This window comes from Aythya fuligula, chromosome 25, assembly GCF_009819795.1.
Source record: "Aythya fuligula isolate bAytFul2 chromosome 25, bAytFul2.pri, whole genome shotgun sequence".
Taxonomy (NCBI): domain Eukaryota; kingdom Metazoa; phylum Chordata; class Aves; order Anseriformes; family Anatidae; genus Aythya; species Aythya fuligula.
Genome location: NC_045583.1, coordinates 1,015,860 through 1,038,197, shown reverse-complemented (window position 1 = coordinate 1,038,197; position 22,338 = coordinate 1,015,860). Strand labels below are relative to the sequence as shown.

The window sequence follows — 22,338 nt, the reverse complement described above, 5'->3', positions numbered from 1 at the left end:
CCTTCTACGCTGTGATCTTTCTGTATTGTCTTGGAAAGGGCAGATCAGTGAGCAGTCTTTTCCTATTCACTCTCTCCCTTCCCCCTGAAGACCTTTTTCTTCTGAGCTCTTTTTAAAAACATCTAATTTTGTTGTTAGCGGTTGCGGTTACAGCGTTACAAAAATAATTCCGAAGGCACAGAATTGAGCGAAATTAAATCTTCCACTTCGAGCTTGGGCCCTGGCTGCTCTGTAAGGTGAGAGCCTCATAAATCATTGGCTCCCTGCTCCCAGGGCTGCAGGAGCCGTGGGTGTCCTCAGCCCAGCAGGAGCTGACCTGGGCTGCCAGGGGGTCGCTCCTGCCTCCCCCAGCACCAGGGAGCTGCCTCTAATCACCGATTTGTAGCAGAGGCCAGGTATTCGTTAAGGGGCTGCTTCAAAGCTGGCGATGCCCACGAGGATGCAGCAGGAAAGGAAAAGAGCAAGTGATCGGGTATGCAGTCCTCCAGCTGCCTTAAAACACCTCTTGCTTTGAAGCTCTCTCCATCTCTGCTCCCGTGCCTGTGCTGGCTGGAAGGGAAGCAAATTCCCCCAAACTATAGACACAAAGCGTTGAGCCTGGATGAAATATTTCCAGCGAAGCTTGAATCCACCGGAGTTTTCAGGGAGCATTTGAGGACTGAGAACATCACTGTGCAAGTCAGAACGCGCCAGCACAGGGATGAGTTTTTCCCCGCTGCTGCCCACAGGTCCCAAAAAAGCGTTTTGTCTTTTTTACAGGTCTGCAAGGCGGTGAACGCCACGGCGCTGGCGTGCCTCGCGCCCGCCCTGGCCCCTGAGCACCGACCTGGCCTGGACGCCGTGGAGCGGCCCGATGAGTTCGGCTTCATCTTTAACAACGTGCAGTCCCTGCTGGTCTACAACGACACCAAGTTCATCTACTACCCCAACCCCACGTTTGAGCTCCTGAGCCCCACCGGGGTGCTGGAGCAGAAGCCGGGGTCGCCCATCATCCTGAAGGTAGGAGACCTCTGCAAGCCTGGCGGGGTGCTGTGGGTGGTGTACTCAAGCCCTGCAGAGCAAAATGGGGGGCAAAATAGTTTCGTATCTGTGCACACCCTATGGCTCTTACCAACAAAGCTTTGAAAGGTAAAACCCAGGCCCTGTCCCGTATGGTTGGATCAATAAAGCTTTTGCAGCTCTACATGCAATGGCTGTGCAAAAATCTATCTCCAGGAGGAAGCAGGGCTTCTGCTAAGGGGACCCAGAAAGCAGGGGGTGAGGGAGGAGTTTTGTCCCCCTTTGGAGAACGGGAAACACCCGGAGGAGCCCCAGCATTTGTGCAAGTAATGGAAACCAGAGAAACGCACCGCATCTCTGTACAGTCTTCTCCACCTCTGTTGCCAGGGCAAAAACCTGTGCCCGCCCGCTCCCGGGGGAGCCAAGCTCAACTACACCGTGCTGATCGGAGAGACGCCCTGCGCCGTCACCGTGTCCGAGACCCAGCTGCTGTGCGAGCCTCCCAACCTCACCGGACAGCACAAAGTGACGGTAGGGACCAACCGCTCCACTTGGCAGCCCTTCCTCCCTGCCTCCTCCTCTTCCTCCTCCTCCCTGCCCTGCTCGGGTACTGAGTTCAGTTCCCTGTCCCAGGACCAGTAGGATTTTAGGTCTTTATGGCTAATTGGAAGCTTAAAATATTGATGTGGAAACATCTTATTGACTCCTTGAGACTCGCTGCCCGCTGTCAGAGCCTTCCAGAAGGAATAAATACTCAGAGTTCAGCACCAGTTCCCATCCTTTCCCTGGTGTCGCTCGCTCTCCCTGCAGGAACGGCGAGGCGAGTGTCAGCGCTGCATTCCCCCTCCTGCAGGACAGGGAAGCATTTTGTCAGTCCTTGCAGCCAGACCCGCTTTGCCAAGGGGATAGACAGAAGGTTTTGGCTTTTCCCGAGGCAGAAGGAGCCAGCAGTGTCTGAACACCGGACTGCCTGGATCAGCAGCCCCGTCCAGGCTGACAGTCGGTGCCTTCGCTTCGGTTTTGGGCACTGCTGCTTTCCCTCATCCACTCGCAGACCAAGCACGCAGCTGCTGAAATGCTTGAGCAGAGCCCAAATGAGATTGTAATTGTGATTTATTTCTCTTGAAGTTCAGCATCCAAACCATATTCAGATTATCACAGCGTGACGCACAGCAGCGCAACCTGGCCGGGAGCTGCTCACATCTGTGGCCCGGGCAATGGCCAAGAAAAGCCGGCGCCGCCGTCAGCCTCGGCGCATTTATTCCGTGGTGTTTGCTCGTGGCTCTTCCCCTCTTCTCCTTCCTTCCTCCCTCCCCATTTAGCTCAGGGTTCTTGTCAGGGCAATTGTCACCAGCTTGCTAATGTCCACAGGTTACAAAAGGGGCCTGAAAGCTGTAAAATGAAAGGCAAATGGAGCCATCAGATAAAATGAACAGAGCCCTGATAGCGGAGGGCTGGCATATTTATCATGACTCGACGCCTCGCTGCGTTCACAGGAGCTGAACCCTTTGTTTCTGATGGTGACCAGAGCTGTGCTGGCCAAGGAGGTGCTGTGCCTCTTCCCTGGGCATCTGGGGCTGGGAGAGAGGGGCTTGGGGACAGGATAACACCCCAGCAGAAGTCTCTGCTCACCCCGCTGTGCTTTGCAGGTGCGTGTTGGTGGCATCGTCTTCTCCCCTGGCTCGGTGAGCATCAGCTCCGACAGCCTCCTCACCCTGCCGGCCATCGTCAGCATCGCGGCCGGCGGCAGCCTGCTCCTCATCATCGTCATCATCGTGCTCATCGCCTACAAGCGCAAGTCCCGGGAGAACGACCTGACCCTCAAGAGGCTGCAGATGCAGATGGACAATCTGGAGTCCCGCGTGGCCCTGGAGTGCAAGGAGGGTCAGTACCGTGCTGCCCCGTGCCTCGATGTCGGCCCTCCCTCACCCCGGCAGCCCTTCCCCTCCCTTTGCTCCCTACCCTGGCCCCCTACCCTGGCCCTCACCAAGTCCCAGCCACCCGATGTTACAGGGGTAGATGTAGGGCTGGGACAGAAACCCTTTGCCATGTCGTGCATCCCTGAGAATGGCTGAATCCAGCTGGGAAGGTGCTTAGTGGATGAAAAACAAATAAATAGAAAGCTGCACATTTCACAGTGTGACCTCTGGGTGTATTGATAGGTGCATTGGATTTGTTCAGCTGACTTTAAACGGGTAGCCTTGGAGGTGTGAGACAAAGCAGGAGTGATATTCAGGAGAGCCCACGGGTTTGTCATGGGCACAGCCTGGCTGGGCATGGTCTCCTCCTGGGCCAACGTTTTGTGCTCTGGAGAGCTAAGAGCAGGGCATGCATACGGCCGTGACATCCACACTGAGGTCATGTCACGAGAGGAGGAATAAATTCCTTCCTGACCCCTGCAGCAGGCAGTTTCTGCTTGCGTTTGATCTGCATCAGATTTGATTCTTTTGGTAACTGGTTGTGGAGGAGGAGGAGAGAAAATAAGGGAGGCACCAAGTTATGAAAATAGATCCTCATTTCTATCTGCAGCCTCTAAAGGTGTTTTAGGTGTGTGTACACAGGTGTGAACTGCATACAAATTAATAAGCATCTTTTGTTCTCGGCGTCTGTTCTCTGCAGCCTGTGCTCTTGGCTGCTGAGGGCGACTCTCCGAGGGTGAGGGTCTGAGCTGGTGGCAAGGTCTGCTCGGCGTCTGCTGCTGGTGTGGGGGCAGGCAGCTCACCCCGAGCCTCTGCCCTGCAGCCTCAGCTCCCCGAGCTCACATCTGACCGTGCTTCTCTTTGTGTTCTCCCCAACAGCCTTTGCAGAGCTGCAGACAGACATCAACGAGCTAACCAGCGACCTGGATCGCTCCGGCATCCCCTACCTGGACTATCGGACGTATGCCATGCGGGTCCTTTTCCCTGGCATCGAGGACCATCCTGTCCTGCGGGAGCTGGAGGTAACGGACGGGCAGTGCCCTCCACGCCGAGTCTCGGTAGAAGCCCAGGAGTTATCAGCAGGATGAGCCCCGAGCTCATTTTAACAAAGAACCTGGTGCTGTATCTCCATCACACGCTGCTTGCTTCCTCTTTCCCAGTGCTGCTTTGGTTTTCTTTTCTCGCTTTGCACATTGCTGTAGGGCAGCAGCAAAGCAGCCCAGGGAATTCCTGGTGTCCTTCGAAGCGCTCCGTCCCCAGAGCCGCCTCCTGCTGCTGTTCGCGGCGTGCCCACAGGAGGGCAAGCGCCTGGCCTGCCTCTGGCTGTGCCGTCAGCACCTTGCTCCTCTCCTGCAGGGCTTTACTGAGGTGCCTGAGTGCTCAGTGTGAGGGCTAATTAATATTTGTGCATCAGATTAGATTCCTTCCCAGCGCAGAGCAGTTGCTGCCATCGAGCCGGCATCTCCAGCCGTGCTCCTGTGCCCCGAGTGTCCCGGTCCCAAACGTTTCCTTTGCTGCTTCGGTCACCAAATAAGCTGATGAGCTAGCAAATATGAATGCTTCTTATTTGTTTTACTTGTGAAAAACAGAACAGCAGAAGTGATAAATGTGTTGCCAATTACACAGTTGCTTAATTACGTAACGTCAGTAAAGCCAATACATAAGTCTCCAAGATGTTTGGTAAAGAGTTGCTTAACGCTGTTCATCATTTCCATTCGTAATGAATTACTCGAGTCTGGAGCTGGCTGAAAGCCTCAATTAATTTTTTATACTTGTCCCATAATAAAGCAATAGTCTAAATTGGTATTTAATTTACTTATGAGAGTGTCACTTTTTGTGCAGAACAAGCAAAATCGTACATCATTTATAGGGCCGTTAGCCTCAAAGCAGCAGCTTTATGGCAGGCAGAGTGCTCGGAGCAGCGATGGAGATGTGCTGGAGTGCTGGGGGAGGGCAGGAAGGGCGATGTTAGGAGTGGCTCAATGTGCAGAGCACGTTTGGGGTGCTGAGGGGCAGAGTTTGGGTGTTCCTTGTGCGCCCAGGGCTAAACCAGCCACACAACCCTTGGTCCCCATGGCAGCACCAGCGGGGCTGTGGGGCACGGAGTGGTGTCCCCATGGCAGTGTGGGCTCTGTCCTAGGCAGGAACAGTGGCATCAGCCCTGCTGTCATCACCCAGCTCTTGGGGGATGCTGCTGGTCCCAGTGCCTTGGTCTGAAACTAACGGGCTCCATTGTCCTGTGCCAGGCTCGTGGTGGACCACAGTTGGAAAACTCGGGGCTGGGCTGTGCACGTGGTCCCCTCCGGTCCTTCGCCCTTCTGACGGGTGCTCTCCTCCACCACAGGTCCAAGGGAACGGGCAGCAGAGCGTGGAGAAGGCGCTGAAGCTCTTTGCCCAGCTGATCAACAACAAGGTCTTCCTCCTCACCTTCATCCGGACGCTGGAGCTGCAGCGCAGCTTCTCCATGCGCGACCGCGGCAACGTGGCCTCGCTCATCATGACGGGGCTGCAGGGCAGGCTGGAGTACGCCACCGACGTGCTGAAGCAGCTCCTCTCCGACCTCATCGAGAAGAACCTGGAGAACAAGAACCACCCCAAGCTGCTGCTGCGCAGGTAGCGCGGGGACGGAGGGGACGGGGCCGCGGGAGGGCGGCGCGGTACAGGGCACCCCCTGCTCTGCCCGGGGGGTTCTTTCCTGCTGACCCCACCATGATGGAGCTGTCCCATCGTGGCAGGGAGTTGAGGGGCACAAAAAGTGCGGCTCGTGGTCACCACCACGCCAAGCAGCACCCTGTGCGTGCAGGCAGGAGGAGGAGGAGGCAGCAGCTCTGTGTGTGGAGGGATCGAGATGCAGCAGCTGCAGCCTTTGCACCAGGCTTCTGGCTTTTAGGGACAGGGTCCTGCTTTGTTTGGTGTCTGTAGGGTACTTAGGGTTCTTGTCTCCCCTCAGCCGGGGTGTTCTCATTGTGAGCAGATCGTTTTCTGCTCATCCCGTGTCTTTTCTTATTTTTATTTTTAAATAAAAGGGGGGAGGTTCTCCTCGTAGCTCCAAGGCTGGGTGCAGCCGGGACGTTTGTGTTTGACAGCTGGGGAAAAAGAGCTCGAGCACGGGTTAGGCAACTAACCCACGGTCATGCGGGGAAATTTTAGAAAGAAAAGGGGAAAAAGGCTTTATGAATATAGGCTGGATGAGCCTATGGGCTAGGCCATGAGAAGGCAGCTCCCTGTTCTCTGTGTCATGAGCTGCTGCCATCCCGTGTCCTGCTGGGTCCTGTCCGTGCTGCCGACTGCAGCTCCTCTGGCATCTTGCTGGGGCGGGCAGCCGAGGGGAAGGGAAGGATTTCACAGCTCCAGGAAAATTTCAGGGATTCCTCCAGCCATAATGAATATGCTTGACAGGAAATTGCTTTAAATCTGGCTGTGTTTGCGGAGGCAATAACTCATCTCAGAGAAGGAAGCCGTCTTAATTTCCCCCGTGGTTTGACGAGTCGCAGGGAAGGCGCCTTCTGCCTCAGCCAGCAATAATGACTCTGCCGTGCTCCAGGAGCACGAGGCTGGCGATCAGAGCCCTGCCCGCTCTGGCTAGTGAGGCAGCGTGCTGTGACCAGCCAGAGCTCCTCTTCTCCTTGTGCTGGGGGGTCAGAGACAGAGGGACGGTGACAGACACAGCTCTGACGTGGGAAGGGTTCGGGTCTGGTGTCCCCAGGCCACCAGGAGAGGAGCTGAGCCAGGAGCCGATGTTCTGCTGCTTTAAAATGGGTGAGAGGAGGAGAAGCCAGGCTTGAGGCCGTGGTGGCGTTGGCAGCGTGGTGCCAGCAGGAGCCCAGGAGCAGAGCTGGGCACACACCACGCATGGAGCAGCCCTGCGGGGACAGCCCTGTGCTGCTCCTTGTCTGCTGTGAGCGCTGGTGTCGAGCAGGTTCTGGACATCAGAGGTTACAAGTGGGCTCCGAGGGGAGGTGTCTGCGTGGGACAGGAATCCTGCTCTGTGCCTGCTGATGCACAGCCCCTGCGGGGCACCACGTCCCGTGCCCACCCGACCCCGGTGCTGAGCTTTGAGGCTTTCAGCAGATCCGTGGGATGCAGGCACTCAGCCCTCACCGACCAACCGAGATGCTGCTTATTTTTATTTTTTCGAGCTCTCTGGTGGCAGCGGTTGCTAATCAGCGCTCCGTTCTTCCTCTCTTTCTTCTTTGTTTTTCCCCTCTCTTTCCTCCGCCGCTGCCCCTCGAGGGAGACAGCAAAAAAAGTTGATATTAAATCAAATAGCTGCTGTGGTTCCTGGCACAGAGAGCAGGCAGCGGTTGGGAGACCTAGATAAAGCAGGGAGAATTAATAAAATACATATTTATTTTGGGGTTCTCTCAGCTCCTTTTGTTAGTTTTGTTTCATTCCCAGGGCCTCAGCGGGTCAGGGCAGCCCAGCCTTTGGCTGCTGGCATCAGACCCCCTGTGGAAAGCCCTCTCCGGAGCGTGCTTTGCCCTTGTTCTGTGGTCAGTCTGAGAAGGGCTTTTTCCAAGCCTAGGGATTGTCCCCTGCTGCGTTAATCTTCAGGAGCTTATATTTTATTTTTAGAGGCAGATCCAAAGGGCGTTGCAGGCAGCAGCCCGGCCGCAGCGTGCAGGCGGTGCCTGCTGGGGACGGCAGCACAAAGCTCTGCAGCCCCCTGCCCGCTCTGCAGGACAGATTTGGCTCCTGCCAGGGGCTGGGCACGGCCCCCCCAGGGGTCCTGCTCAGGCCCAAAAGTCTGGCTGTGCCACGGGAGGCCGGGGGCAGTAAGAACAGGGGACGTGTTTGCAAGGAGCCTGCTGCGGCCAGCAGCCCCTCTCCTCAGCCTGCGTAGGACAGTGATGATTAATTTCTTAATTGGAGGCAGTCCCTGGAGCTGTTGCACTGCAAAAGTCTCTCAAAGTCAATGTGAGAGTGAGACTCAGCACTCAGAGGTGAGAAGTGGGACTGGGGAGCTTTGGAGCTGCTTCCTTCTTCGCTGCTCCATTCAGATGATTTTTTATTTCTGACAAAGAAGCAGAAGGCAACAGCCAGCCACGGGGGTCCCCCTCTCCCAGACAATACGTTTTCATTTTCTGTGTTTTTCTCCTATTCTTTAACGTGGCTGTGGCACCAGCTCTTCATTTTCTGTGGCCTGTGGCTGGCTGGCGCAGCCGTGGCAGCGTGCTGGTGGTTCTCCTCCCTAACTGGGTGCCGGAAACCTTTTAAATAGGTGAACCATGCACGTGTCAGGTTGTAGGATGAGTTTTTAGGCAGTTAATCAATTCAAGCTCAACTTCTTTGGGGATCTGTAGACATTTTCACAAATTTCTGGCAGATGTTGTGATCCTAGGAGATGACAGGTAACGCAACCCCTGGGTTTTGGGTGTTGTTTTTTTTTTTTTTTTGCAGGCTGGTGTCAGCTTTTGTTTGCTGAAATCTGTGGTTCCCATTTATACTTGATCCGCTTGACTCTGTGATCAAACCCTGTTGTTTTTTTCCATTAAATGCCATCATCTCCAAACACACTGGATGCTGTACAGATCCACACCGAGGAGCAGTCCCTAATTCAAGTCAGCAGAGCAGCTGGGGAACAACAGAGAAAATGGGTTGGGAGCAGGACTGGGACCGGCAGGACCCCGTGCTTTGCCCTGGCTGCTGCAGCACCGCACCAGCCTCGTGCAGGGCAGCCCGTGTGCTCAGCAGGCTGGGGGCACGGTGTCCCACGGGCAGTTTGCAGGAATGGCACCAGAGGCTCAGGTGTGGGCTATGAGACGTCCTGCCAGCAGCACAGCCAGCCTGTCCTGTCCCAGGAAAAGCCACCGTGGTGCTTTAAGGACAGTTCCCCCCCCCACCCCGTCCTGCAGAGCCAGCATTAAAACCTATCATTAGGAGGCATTGTATTTAAATTAGAAATAATCTCGGGCACAATGTGGGGAGAGGATGCTGGGTGGGACTGGGGAGAAAGCTGCAATTTTCCTGCCATTGTCACTCTGCTGTCCCTGATTGCCAGCCACCGCTGCAAATCCCAGTGATTTACTGCGCCAGGCTGTAATTTGCACCACGTGCGACGAGCCGAGTGTCACCAGGCTCCCCGTCACCACCGGGGCTGTGACGGGCTGTCAGCTGGGCACACGGGGACAGCGCTGGGCTGGCCAGCCTCATCCTGCTGCCTGCCTGCACTGGGAGCCATGTCGGGGTGCTGGTGGTGCTGCGAGCACTGCACCCACTGCTGCAGGGAGCAGGAGGGAGGATGCTTGTCCACCCCAATCTCTATCCGTTCCCACTTCCCGAGGCTGGTTTGTGAAGGGAGATGAGGTTTGGCTTTGTCCGTAACGTGCATCTCCTCCTGGCTCCCCTAGGACAGAGTCGGTGGCCGAGAAGATGCTGACGAATTGGTTCGCCTTCCTCCTGCACAAGTTCCTCAAGGTAAGGAGGGATGGAGCTGGGCCCCCGCTGCTGCTCTGCCGTCCCACCCGCACAGGCTGGAGCTGGGCTTGCAGCTCCATTAGGCTCCAAGTGAAATGGCACAGCCAGGCAGCTCCCAGGGACGTTGCCTGAAAAAGATTCATGCAATGGAGTTTCCACTGCTTCCCTCGAGCACTGTTTAAAGGCTCTCCTTGGGAGAAGGTTTTCTGCTCTTCAGCTTAATGTTCCCTGGCTTTGGTTACACCTCGTGTCACCTGGCTGTATTCTCCAGAGTACCCTGATCTGTCCCCTCTTGAGGGCTTGCACCTTGTTAGTACTCAGGGGCAATTCCCACTTACACCTCCATGCCTGGGCTTTCATATTTTTAACTTTATTTTCGGTTTCGGAAGCCCCCCCAGAACTGACTTTATGAGGACAAACAACAAGATCACGATCTCAGATCCCCGTTTTACAGCCATACAGACTCAGCAGAGCTCCCAAGCCAAGGACAACAGTCCCAACAAGCAGCAGAGCTCACGGTTTTGGCCGCCCTCCCCAGGAGCTGCCGGGGGCTGAGCCTGGATTGCACACATACTGGCAATTAGGGCAACGGGACCATGCCTCTGCCGAAATCAGTCCCGTGTGAAGTCGGTCTGTGGGCCAGTGGCCCCGGAGGAGATGCACCTTCACCTCCGTGTCAGTTCTGCTGTCTGTCTCTTTGGTAGGAGTGTGCCGGGGAGCCGCTCTTCATGCTCTACTGTGCCATCAAGCAGCAGATGGAGAAGGGCCCGATCGACGCCATCACGGGCGAGGCCCGCTACTCCCTCAGTGAGGACAAGCTGATCCGGCAGCAAATTGAGTACAAGACTCTGGTGAGTGATCCCTGGGGATGTGGCCGTGAATTGCTGCTCCTGTCCTCCCCGCTTGGACGTTGGCAGTGGGTATGGGCACTGCCGTGAAGCAGCGGTGTTCCCCTGCAGGAAGGCCTCGTGCTGCCAGACCCAGGCCTGAGGCAGCGGTGTCCCTAGCTGAGCTATGGTTTTGAAAGGCAGCGTTTGAGGGGATAATTTTACCTCCCCATGTATCAACCATTGGCCTCCCTGTAGCAAAGGGAGGGCAGCTGGACTCTGGCACAAAGCCCCTCAGGGAACGGTGTGGTTCCCCTTCCTTTCCAGATCCTGAACTGCGTGAACCCGGACAACGAGAACAGCCCAGAGATCCCGGTGAAGGTGCTGAACTGTGATACCATCACTCAGGTCAAAGAGAAGATCCTCGATGCTGTGTACAAGAACGTCCCCTACTCCCAGAGACCGAGAGCTGTTGACATGGACTTGGGTAGGAACCCCCCGCCTGCTGGAGGGGATGGGTTAGGGGGGTGTTAGCAGTGATCCTCAGTGGGTTTCACTGCCCAGAAGTTGGTTAGATGTTGTTATCAGAGTGGATTGAGCCCACAAGTGTCCTTCCCTTCCCCAACTGCATGGCTTTTGTCTCTCCTGCAGAGTGGCGGCAGGGCCGGATCGCGCGGGTGGTCCTGCAGGATGAAGACATCACCACCAAGATTGAAGGAGACTGGAAGCGCCTGAACACCCTGATGCATTATCAGGTGAGAAAGCTGCCTTTGCAGGCGGCTTCCAGGATGCTGCCAGGAGGAAGGAGAAAAAAAAAAGCTGAAATTTAATTTTCCAAGTGTCTCGCATACCGAGGCAGGCGGGGAGGTCACATTTGTATGATAAACCTGACTGCTTCAATGTGCTTCTGCATTAGACAGGAAAGCAACCTTGACATGGATCTTAAAGAAACTAGCAGAGGTGAAAATTGGCTAAATTAAAACCACCAGCCGTGCTGGCGAGATAGACGGAGCTGGCAGAGGGCTGAGCTGCTGCTGCTGGAGCCGCGGGGCCAGGCGGGGATGGCACAGAGTGGGACAAGCAGGAGAGCAGCCGGGGGAGGAAGAGGAGTTTGTGCCTTCCTTCCATCTCCCAGACCTAGTTCTGAGCCAAGTCCCAGGAGTTTTGCCCCTGAAGCCGTGTAAAACCAAGCCAGGCAATGAGGAGGCTCTATTTTGCGTTGGTCAAGGTGAGCTAAGAAATTTTTGCCATCCTTAGCTTTTGCAGCACGAGTGGCGGTGGGAAAGGACTGCTTAGGGTGTGCGAGGTGTCCAGAGAGGTACAGACGGGGCTGGGGGAGTCTGAGAAAGGAACCAGAGGCTTTTCCTCCGAGTCTGGCTGCAGCAGAGGATAACTGCATTAATTGGGACCTGCAACCTACTGCTGTCCATCAGTAACTACGCAGCAGTGCCCAGTATTCAATCTGGCATCCCTCCCTGTCCGTACACCATCACGAGTCCATCAGTGGGACTCACGCCGTGTAAGCTGAGCACCAGCCAGTGTTGACAGGAGCCACAGCATCAGGGAGCGAGGTGCTGGGTGGCAGAAACATGCAAAGTGCCTGTAAAAAAGCTGCTCGAGGGTCAGCTTCCCCAGGCAGCCCGAGGGATTACGCAGCTCACCGCAAACTGCCGTGGGAGTCATGCAGGTGAATTGTGTTGTTTTTAAAACCTCTCCTACCTGACAGTTGCAAGGGATTAACCAACACGCAGGGAAGCAGGGAGATTTTACTGTGCCTTGATCTTTAAAAGTCATCTAGGGAAGTCGCAAGTGAATTTCGTGTTGCTCTGATGTGTGCTGGGTGCTAGGGGAACAAGTATTTTCACTTCGGTGCCTGGGGGAAATCTGAGCCATAAGTTTACCCTTAAAATAAACAAAATCCTGACAGCACTCAAGACACGGCAGCTATTCCTGCCACTCGAGTGTCAGTTTTGCTCTGGAACAAAGTGGAAGTTTGCTGCCAAGTATCTAAATAGGTAGCAGTTGCACATGGCTCTGGCCACAGCTCTGCGCAGCCCGAGTGGAGCTGTTGCAGCCATAAAAAGAAGCCAAGTTCTCCGCGCTGCAGCAGAAATCTTGTCAAGGCAGGGCTTTTGCCAAAAACAAACAGCAACGATTTTCTGTATTTCTACCAGTATTTTTTTCTGTTTGGGTAATAAATGTTTTTATTAGGTATCAGAAATACAGATGCTCCAGGACTGCACAGTAAAACAAATCTGTTGGGCAGAGGCACGGCTTAGAAGAGGGCATAAAATCAGCCGCGCCCCAGGCGCTGCTCTCACTGCTTTAACCAGGGTTGTTGAAGCACAGAGAAAGTGCCTGGCAGAGGAGCGCGGGGGGAATTCTGCGATCTGCAGGAAGGCAGGGAAAGGAAACCATCCGTACGAAACAGCTGTGGTTCAACCATAAACATGACGTGTAGATTTCCTCCAGCTAGAGGAGGACTGGCTAGATGGTTTCTGGATTTCTATAAATATAAGATCCGGCTCTGTAAAGCTACCTCCCCCTTTCATTCAGAGCTGGCTTTATTTTCAGCCAGGTGGCTTTCTCTTTGTCACACACCTTTATCTGCCGATTTGAGCGATCTCTGTGGATCTGCACGCAGTCGCTGGAGATGCCCAGCACACGATTTCCTCCGATAAAGCCCTGTGCATTTTGGGGAGGCACTGCTGCCTCGGAGCAGGCGCTGAAGCAAGGACCAGCAGCACCTGGTCCCCACCATCCTGCTGCTGTGCTGAGCCCTGCAGCTCCTCGGGGCTCAGCACCGTGCCCTGCCAAGCACCCAGCAGCCTTCCTCCTGCTCACCGTGCTCTGCCAAGGCCGGGGCACTTGTGCAGCCCCACACCTGCCTGCCAGATTTTGACATTATTTTGTTTTGAACGTGTTTAGGGTGATAAAAATACAGCATATGTCTGCAACAGTGGGTAAAATGTATTTTTCATAGGAAGCCTTGTCAAAAGCCAAGTTAGATTTGAAAGGAAATATTCACCTTTCTGTAATATTTTTGAGCCACATTAGAGAATTATATGGAGAACTGCATGCCTGCTGCTTATTTCTTCATTTTTTAAAATAGAAGTATAGGTTAAATGGCTGTAATGCTTTGTTAAAGTCTCTGGAGCTTTTAAGCCAAGTTGTAAGGAATTGTGTTACATTTGTGTGGTGTCCTTTTGGTTTCATGCCTATTAAACTCCACGGGAGAGTCTCACCCCGCGTGGCTTTACTCGGGGAAAACGAGGCACCGAATTCAATATCAAATGATTTACGGCGGCTCGTGCAGGGTTAACTGGGAGGCAGCAGAGCATGAATACCTGTCAGCCACTGGGAGCCTGGAAGGGCTGAGAGATTAGGAAACTATTTTAAATGAAAAATTAGAAGCAGAGAGGGAAGATTTGTGCAGAAAATGACAGCCAGGATCTGGCAGTGGAGCTGCTCGGGCTGTGTCCTCGCTGGCCCAGGTCGTGGGGAGGTGTCGGTGCTGCCAGACCGTGGCTCCCTCCGGCCCCGTTTTCATTTTTCCTCTCTTTAAGGTGTTTTGTGCAGCACTTTTCCAGCTGGTAGAAGAATCAGAATATTTATAAAGTTGTAAAGCAGCCAGCCAGCTTCTCGGGCGTCTCCTGGGCTTTACGGGAGTGTGGCAACAGCAGAGCGAGATGGGGAAGGAATGCATCTTACATCTGATGCTAATTTGTACGCTGGTACTTTCTAGCTGACAAGAGCCATTCGACCCGAAATTTAGAGAGTGAGAGCTCTCGGTGTGTGTGCAGTTCCCAACGCCTCTCGCCCAGGTCCGTGTGGCTCCGGTGAAGCTGCAGCACCCAGCGCCAGCGCTCAGCTTCGCCCGTCGTGAAACTGAGCTGAAGTGGCAGCTAATAACAGCCTAGGAAAATAATATCACCGCTGATCGCTCCTTCCATTGACTTAATAAATTGGATGAAGTGAGGCAGGAGCAGAGGAGGAAATAACAGAGGTGTTTGAAGTGTTTTGCTTGGGAATATCTCACTTTTGTGCTGTGAAACGCAAGTGCTATTATTTCCACTATCGCTAGCGATAATAACAACTCACATTTGCATGAAACCTTTCATCTTAGTGGACTGCCAAGCCTGGAAGGGAGCGAGCTGGCTGTGCGGCTCCGTGCCGCGTGTGCTGGTGCTGAGGGAGGTGCTGGGCACAGGTCGCAGCCCCCCCGGCAGCTCCCGTCCCCTGGGGACACCGCAGCACCCTGAGGTCACAGCCAAAAGGACCCCTGGCAACCTGTGGATCCCTAATTGTGGGAAATAAGCTAAAAAACATCCAGTGCCTATTAGATTTATAGGGTGGGTAAAATTAAACATGGCCACTAACGTCTGCTATAACAAAACCTTGTTAGCACTAATGTTCGTTTATAGTTTGACTTCCCAGCGTTTAATTCCTTCTCTGGTGCAGCAGAGGGACAGACAATTTAATACCCTTGAAAGATGGCTTTCTGACGTGCCAGGCTGTAAATCAAACTTTTAAAGTTCATAAAAATTGTTAAAATAAAAAATGGTTTAATAGGGATGTTTTATGGTCCATAACGTTATTATAGCTGTTTTATTCCCTCTGCATTGTTACTTTAATTGGATCACAACAATTCTTGAGATTCTCATTTTTATTGGATAAAATGTAATCTTAAATCAGAGCAACCCAAACCATCTTCAATATGTCTTTTGATTTACATGCCTTTCCTTCAGTCCCTTGCTGTTAAGCTGCTCCTGATTAGAGCTCAGCTGGATGAGGAGCACCTTTCCCCTCGAGAAAGCCAGGGGCTCCTTCCCCCCTGACCAAGGGCCCGAGAACCAAGTCATCAGCTCCTTGCCAATCCTGGGCCCTGAGGATTTCTCCTGGCTGCATTAGCAGATAAGCACCCAGTGCAGAAAGCAGCCCTTGCTGATGTCTCCCCCTCTGTCTCCTCCCCAGGTATCGGACCGCTCGGTCGTGGCTCTTGTTCCCAAGCAGACCTCCTCCTACAACATTCCTGCCTCTGCCAGTATATCCCGCACGTCCATCAGCAGATACGGTAAGAAGCAGCCGTGTGCTGGGGGGGGAAGGCTCGCAGGAGGTGGCCAAGTGCTGCTCTGCCACTGAGAGCCATGGGGCCAGCTCACAGTCCTGATTGAGTTTGTGTCTGGGTGAGCTGGGATTGAAGCTGCCTTTGTCATAGGAGGGCAGCACCTGAAGGGAATTAGGTGGAAAAAAGCAGCAGCTTCCACCAGAGAACCACAGCACGTTGTCTAAAATGACGTTATGTGCACGTGCCAAACAGAAAAGGGTGCTTGGCTACCTGTTTATTGCAAAGGCTTTTGCATCTGTGAGCTGAGCAGCAAAAAAGACCCAAAAGACGCCAAGCGCCGCGTGAGCAGCCTTTGGGAATGTGGGTCTGGAAAGGGCCAGGGAAAGGCTTTTGGCTCGGCGGGGCCAGGTGCTGCAAGGCCCCTCCTGGCTGCTGCTGCAGGAAAGCAGCTTTGTGCACCCTGTGGGAACACGAGAACAACCCGGCTCCTTCATCTATTTCTCCTCTAAGTGGAGGATCCTGGATTCGTAGCTAATGGGTCAAAAACGGGTAACAGCACTCTTAACTCAGTGTGCCAGGATTCACACACCTGGGAATTCGGTATTTGCATAATAGCACCGCCAGGCACTTTGCAGATGGTCCCTAAAGGCTCCCCAGCCTGAATAAATGAGCCCGTTAGGTGCCAGGTGTGCATTTATAGCACTAAATCCACAATCAGAGTAATCATAGACTTCCATAAAAGGCAGCGGTGGCAAAATCTCTAGTGCACTGATCTTTCATTATCTTCCGTTGTACGGCGTGTTTTACAGGCGAGAGGGCTCCTGACAGACCCTTCTCCTCCTGCTCCTAGCTCCCAAAGCAATTCTCTCTGAGGAGCCCTTCTCATGGCAGGATTCCTTATGTAAAAGCCTCGCCGGGCTCTGTGGATGGGAGAAATGTCATTTCTCACTGTGCCCCGTGCCCCTGCCCTTCAGGTGAAGGAAAAGCCGAGCCTGGGTGACACAACAGGAGCCTTTGGTGCTCATTGATCTATGCCAGATGCAAAAGCCTTTGCGAACCACCAGTATGAATCATCGCTCACGTTAAGATTAATACTTTTAATTGTGCCGACAGAATTTAAATGAGATACTTATTTACTTTCCCCATGATATATCAGCACGGAGCTATGCTTAAAAATAGAATTAGTAGATGCTTTCCTAGCCATCCCCCTGTCTGTCTCCTTAATTATATCAGTTGGAGTACTCATTTATCTAAGCCCTAATCAGGGATGAAAATCTAGCTAGTTTTGTAATGACTTGCGTACTTCCCTCGGCTGATTTATGATTGATCTCCTTCCTCTTGCTGAGAAGGGTGAGAAGCGAATCGGAAGGCTAAATTTGAGAAAACACAAGAGGTTCCTGGAGAACAAAGAAACGTAGTGAGAGGAAGAAAATGAGCAAGGCACGATAGGTGTTGGCTTCTTTGAGCCATGTTTTGGCTTGAAGAGGCCGTGGGTGGGATCCAGGGCACGCATTGCTTGGGAAGTTAAATATATCTCACATCCCTGCATGGTGTCCGTGCAATTGGAAGAACCCTTTGGCTCCTCTGCTATGAGCTCCCTGTGCCCATCGGGCAGCAGGGCTGGCAGCTTGTTATTATTTATGTGTACTGGTACTGTACTGGGATGGTGCTGGTGTCGGGGCACGGGGTTGATGTGCGTGAGCTGGGGCGCACGGAGGCGTCCTGCAGGGACCTGTCGTGCCATGGCCGTGTAAGTGCAGGGTGTGAGTGAAGAGGGAGAGGTTCCCTGTCTGAGTGCAAAAAGGGAAAGGCTCAAGGCTGGGGGCTCTGTGTTGGGTAAAGAGCAAGGCGTATCATTTTTAAGTACGTGGTCTGTTTTGGCACATGTTTCCATTTTCAGGGTGTCTGTGTGGTGTTGCATTCCACCGCCCTGCAAAAAAAAATAAAAAATAAAATCCAAGCAGGTGATTTGGGCATGAACGAGCACAGTGGTGTCACCAAGATGAGGCAGGAAAAGGAAAGGATTTCATCCTGATGATTTCATTCATCAAAATTCCAAGTGTCTGCTCGGAGTGTGGCTGACCTCTCCTCCCACTGCTCAGACTCCACCTTCAGGTACACCGGCAGCCCCGACAGCCTGCGCTCCCGGGCCCCCATGATCACCCCGGACCTGGAGAGTGGCGTCAAAGTCTGGCACTTGGTCAAAAACCACGACCACGGAGACCAGAAGGAAGGGGACCGGGGCAGCAAGATGGTGTCTGAGATCTACCTGACCAGGCTACTGGCTACTAAGGTAACTGCTGTGTGCTAAATTTGCTTGGGAAACTCATAGGCAGGTCTGTCCAGGCCCTTGGGAGGGTGCTGTGCAGTCACTAGTGATGCTCAGCACCAAGGTGGGACTGTCCCTGTAATGCCCCAGGGGTTGGGTGGCGCCTGGAGCAGCAACAGAGATAGACTCATGCTCACCATGATTGCTGCGTAGTTCGTTCTTCTACATGATATTAAAACATGAAGAGTTTTACAGACAGCAGTATCTGTAGATACTTAACTGTTTGTGTTTTTTTTGCCAAAATTTTCCTTCATTTCAATGTATGTTCATCACTGTGGCTGACACGGATATGATTTTGAAAGCAAAGGAATTGGTTTCTGCTAGAAGTAGAGAGGAAGCACAGCCCTGGGTAGCTGCAGCCCCCAGTCCTCCTGCAGCGAGGGCAGTGTTTGCAAAGCTCCTGACCTTGCTTGTTCCTGCGGGATCCGGGATCTGTGGCTGTGCTTCATGGGGCTGTGCAGAGCACGCGTGTGCCTCCACCCCTCCTTCACCTTGCTGGCTGCTGCTCCCTTTAGGGTACGCTGCAGAAGTTTGTGGACGACTTGTTTGAGACGCTGTTCAGCACCGTGCACCGCGGCAGCGCGCTCCCGCTGGCCATCAAGTACATGTTCGATTTCCTGGATGAGCAAGCAGATAAGCACGGCATCCACGACACGGATGTGCGGCACACGTGGAAGAGCAACTGGTGAGAAAGGAGGAGAGGGTGGGAGGGCGGCCAGAGCTGGCTGCTGAGCTGGGGAAAAAAAAAAAACAAACAGAGATGGGGGAGAGCTGCAAGAAGGGCTGGGAGCAACCCAGCTCCATAGCCCCAGCATGTGAAACAAGGCAGAGAACCGTGCTCGTGCTTCCCCCCAGCACCTCTGCTACCCCGGTGCCCCATGCAGATGGAGCAGTGGGTGTTGATCCTGGATCCTGCCCCCACTCTGTGCACACACAGGAGGAAACCCCAGTGCTGTGCTAAACCCTGAGACCATCTCCAAGCCTTCTGCGTGGGTCAGATCTGCCCGCACCGATGGCGTTGGCGATGGTGGGGTGTGCGGAGCTACCTGCAAGGGGGCTCTGGGGCAGCTGCAGGAGCAGGGGGCAGGAGGATTGGGCAGGAGGGGGTCAGCCCCACACACAGCCCCCGCCGACAGCAGCGAGGGCTCAGCCTTCTCCAAACAATGGAGCTATTACGTCTCTGCCTCTGCCGTTATTTTAGGATTAAAAGCTCTGTGGGTTAGAAATTTACCTCTGCGAGAGAGGGGAAAAAAAGCACAACAAATGGCTGCTCCCTGAAGATTTTGTATTTTCCCCCAAGTCCCGCGTGGTTTTAAAAGCCTCTAATCACCACGTCTGCAAAAGCTGGATTCCCCGCTAAGGCAGTGGGAAGCTAAAAACAATTTATTGAAAGCCTTAGAAGAAGGAGTTATTAGGATAAAAACGCTTGAATCACAAGTAGAGATGAGACTTCTTAAAGCAAAAAAAAAAGAAAGAGCAGGGGGAAAATTCGGTCTGCGAGCCAGCGGTTGTGCTGGGAGCTCTGCTCGGCTCTCACCATGCCCTCTGCAAGCTGGATGCTGCTTGTGGTGCTGGGGGAACCTGGGGCAGGTTAACCCCGAGCAGCGATGGCTCCAATCCTCCAGAGGATGCTGCAGCACTGAGGGCAGCACCCTGGCATCCCTGGGGCTGTACGGGGAATGGGGCACACGGCATGCCCAGAAAGGGAATTTCACTGGAGAATCAGGAGAGGCTTAGGCTGCTGGAGCAGGTCAAAGCAAATTGGGGTTTGTAAGGCAGAGCTGGAGAACTGGGGGTCAGGAGCTGGCGTTGCAGGGGATGCTGCCGAGCTGCTGGCCTGCAGTGCAGCAAGAGTTAATGCCGAAGCCTTCGGTGCAGCTAGCTGGATGGAGAGAGCCCAGACTTGAAAGGTAATAGAAAGCAGCAGCTGGTTGTTTGATCCTGCTATACAGCCAAAGAAAAAAGGAATAATAATTCCCCTTTGATTGCAAAGGCCTTGGGATTCGGGGATGGAGCCTCTGAAGCCTGCTGCCCTGCTCGCAGGGGATGGACGGCGAGTGGCCGGGCAGCGGCTGGGGGGTGCGGGGACATGGAGATGCCCCATAGCAGGGCCACCTCCTCCAGCGAGCCCTTGTGGAGCTGCTCAGCCCAGCCCTGGTGCAGGCATCGCACCCTCAGCACCCGCTGCTTGCCCAGCTCTCGCCTCCTTCACCTTGCTGCTGCAGGATGAGACGTGGGGCACACAGCATGAACCTGTCCCAGGTTCCCAGTGGGAACACACAGCGCAGGAAGGGCCCGTTCCCAGCCTTTGTTTCAACATTTGGTTTTATTTCTTCATTTCTCTGCAGCCTTCCTCTGCGGTTCTGGGTGAACGTCATCAAAAACCCCCAGTTCGTGTTTGACATCCACAAGGGCAGCATCACGGACGCCTGCCTCTCCGTCGTGGCTCAGACCTTCATGGACTCCTGCTCCACCTCCGAGCACCGCCTGGGCAAGGACTCCCCCTCCAACAAGCTGCTGTACGCCAAGGACATCCCCAGCTACAAGAGCTGGGTGGAGAGGTCAGTGGCGGCGTGATCCTGCTGAGCTCCTGCCCCAGGACCTGCAGGCTGCCTCTGCTCTCACTGGCAGGTGCTGCAGCACCCGTGGCTCCTGCAGCAATCTGGTGGCACAGCTCCTAGCATTGCTGCTTTTATTTTCACAGCCCAGGATCCCATTTTGCTAGATGTAGGCGTCAAAGCAAACTGGCATCCTCTTCCCCAAAGAGTTTAGTTTCAGCATCAAGGAGAAGAGGGGCATTTTAACCCTCTGCATTCCTCACGGGCCCCTCACCTTTCGCCCCCGCAGGTATTACGCAGACATCGCCAAGCTGCCGGCCATCAGCGACCAGGACATGAACGCCTACCTCGCCGAGCAGTCGCGCCTGCACTCGGCCGAGTTCAACATGCTGAGCGCGCTCAACGAGATCTACTCCTATGTCAGCAAGTACAGCGAGGAGGTGGGTGCCCACGGGCAGCGCCGTGCTGGTCCCCTTGCCAGCCACCTCCACGCGTGGAGCACGGCTCCTGCTTCGTCCCAGCTCACCCTTGGTGCAGCACGGCCGCTTCTTGTGCTGCTGCCGCCCGCATCTGCTCTGATCCTGCACAGCCAGGTTCAGGTCCTGCTCTGTAGGGTGCTTCCCATGAGGACTGAGAGCTCAAACACCGTGTGAGCAGCTGAATTCCTCAGCCTCGGCACATGCCAAGTGCAGATCGCTCCTAGTAACAGCAGAAAATCATCATGGCCCAGTGAACCCCCCCAGAAACATCCGTGTTTTTTGGGAACAGCACAGTACAACTCCCCTGGTGCAGTGGTGCAGGCTCCTATTTGCAAAGATTCCCTGGCAGCCTGAGCGCCTTTAATGAATGCATCACTTGAAACCAAGTTCTCGCCATCTGTTCCACCCCTTCATTTCAGCGTAAGAAAAACCTATTTTGCAATTATGTCCGTTAAAAGGAAGGGTTTTGTAATTTAATTGCATGTATGCATTTGTGATACAATGCCACAGCTATTTTCCGATTAGGGTTTAAAATCTGATAACTTTCATGCTAAATGAGACAAGAAATGTGGAGCTCAAGGTACAAGAGCGGGACCGACCGTGCGGTGCTGGCTGCATGCTCCGAGCTGGCCAGCAAATGAACGAGCACGGCTGTGCAGAGGGGAAGCGCTCATTGCGTTGCTTTGCCATTTGTTACTCCAGATTCTTTACAGGGGCAAAGCCGAGGGAGGGGATTTATTGTCACTGGAAAACCTCAGCACTTCGTGTCATGAGAAGGCATTGTCGGTACTGCTCTGTCACTGCCTGCTGCTCCTGGGGAAATACCGGCTGTTTTGGTGGCTGTGCTGTGCATCCAGCCCAGAAATGTTCCCAGGCTATCCTCAGACCTGATTTATCCCATGTTTTTCACTGGCTTTCTGTCTGTCCCTTGAAACACACATCTGCATTTCGAGTTGCTCGCATCTTGCTGCCACCCACCCCTGCCCACCCCTTCTCCCTCACACTGACTTCTTTCTCTTTTCTCCTTTTTTTTTCCCCGTACCAGCTCATTGGAGCTTTGGAACAGGATGAGCAGGCACGTAGGCAGCGTCTGGCATACAAAGTAGAGCAACTTATCGGTGCCATGTCTATTGAGAGCTGAAGAAAGGCTGCGATGCTCACAGACAGCAAGGGGCAAGAGTACTGCACGGACGCTCGGGGCTCGAGAGGGAGAACAAGCAAGAAAGGCACACAGAAATACCAAGGCTCATCCAGAGAGAGCAGAGACTGGCCCAAGGACTGACTGCATTCAAAATCACGTAGGATCCGGTTCGAAAAGGCAGGAAGATAAAAACAGACAAAGCATCTCAATCAAAGTCAAATCAAGACGGATTATTTTTTTCCATTATTCATGGAAAGAAGGAACCTGGAAAGTCTGGACGTCTCCATGACTGCTGCTTTGCATGAGAATCATTTGATGTATATTAGGAGATAAAACTTTATTTAATTTTTTTTTTTTTTTTTTTTAGAAAATAAAGAGAAAAAAAATAAAGAAAAAGAAGAAAAAAAGGAAAAAGGAACAGGGGAAAAACCACAGAGGCCACAGAGATTATCCTGGCAGCAAGGTTCAGTCCTGAATCCTGTCCTCGCCCGACCCCCGAGGATGAGGCACAGGCATTCTGCGGATGGACTCTTACACCAATCGGAAAGTCTGGAAAACTGAAATCTTCTTCTTTTTGGGATCTTATAAAAAAAAATAATTA

The 22,338-nt window shown here is 53.6% G+C and overlaps 1 protein-coding gene across 3 annotated transcripts in view; it reads left to right on the top strand.

Moving 5' to 3' along the window:
* The window catches only part of PLXNA2 (plexin A2), a 143,445-nt gene extending 121,348 nt beyond the window's left edge, over positions 1-22,097 (top strand). For all 3 annotated transcript variants that reach the window (XM_032203458.1, XM_032203455.1, XM_032203456.1), the window contains exons 18-32: positions 760-999; positions 1,387-1,530; positions 2,649-2,883; positions 3,798-3,940; positions 5,263-5,531; positions 9,269-9,335; positions 10,040-10,186; positions 10,490-10,649; positions 10,814-10,917; positions 15,137-15,236; positions 17,333-17,523; positions 18,075-18,244; positions 19,908-20,120; positions 20,407-20,557; positions 21,642-22,097. In XM_032203458.1, coding sequence (XP_032059349.1) covers positions 760-999; positions 1,387-1,530; positions 2,649-2,883; positions 3,798-3,940; positions 5,263-5,531; positions 9,269-9,335; positions 10,040-10,186; positions 10,490-10,649; positions 10,814-10,917; positions 15,137-15,236; positions 17,333-17,523; positions 18,075-18,244; positions 19,908-20,120; positions 20,407-20,557; positions 21,642-21,737 — 2,430 coding nt within the window. In that variant the 3' untranslated portion in view covers positions 21,738-22,097. The remainder of the gene's footprint in view (positions 1-759; positions 1,000-1,386; positions 1,531-2,648; positions 2,884-3,797; positions 3,941-5,262; positions 5,532-9,268; positions 9,336-10,039; positions 10,187-10,489; positions 10,650-10,813; positions 10,918-15,136; positions 15,237-17,332; positions 17,524-18,074; positions 18,245-19,907; positions 20,121-20,406; positions 20,558-21,641) is intronic.
* Positions 22,098-22,338: the final 241 nt, after the last annotated feature.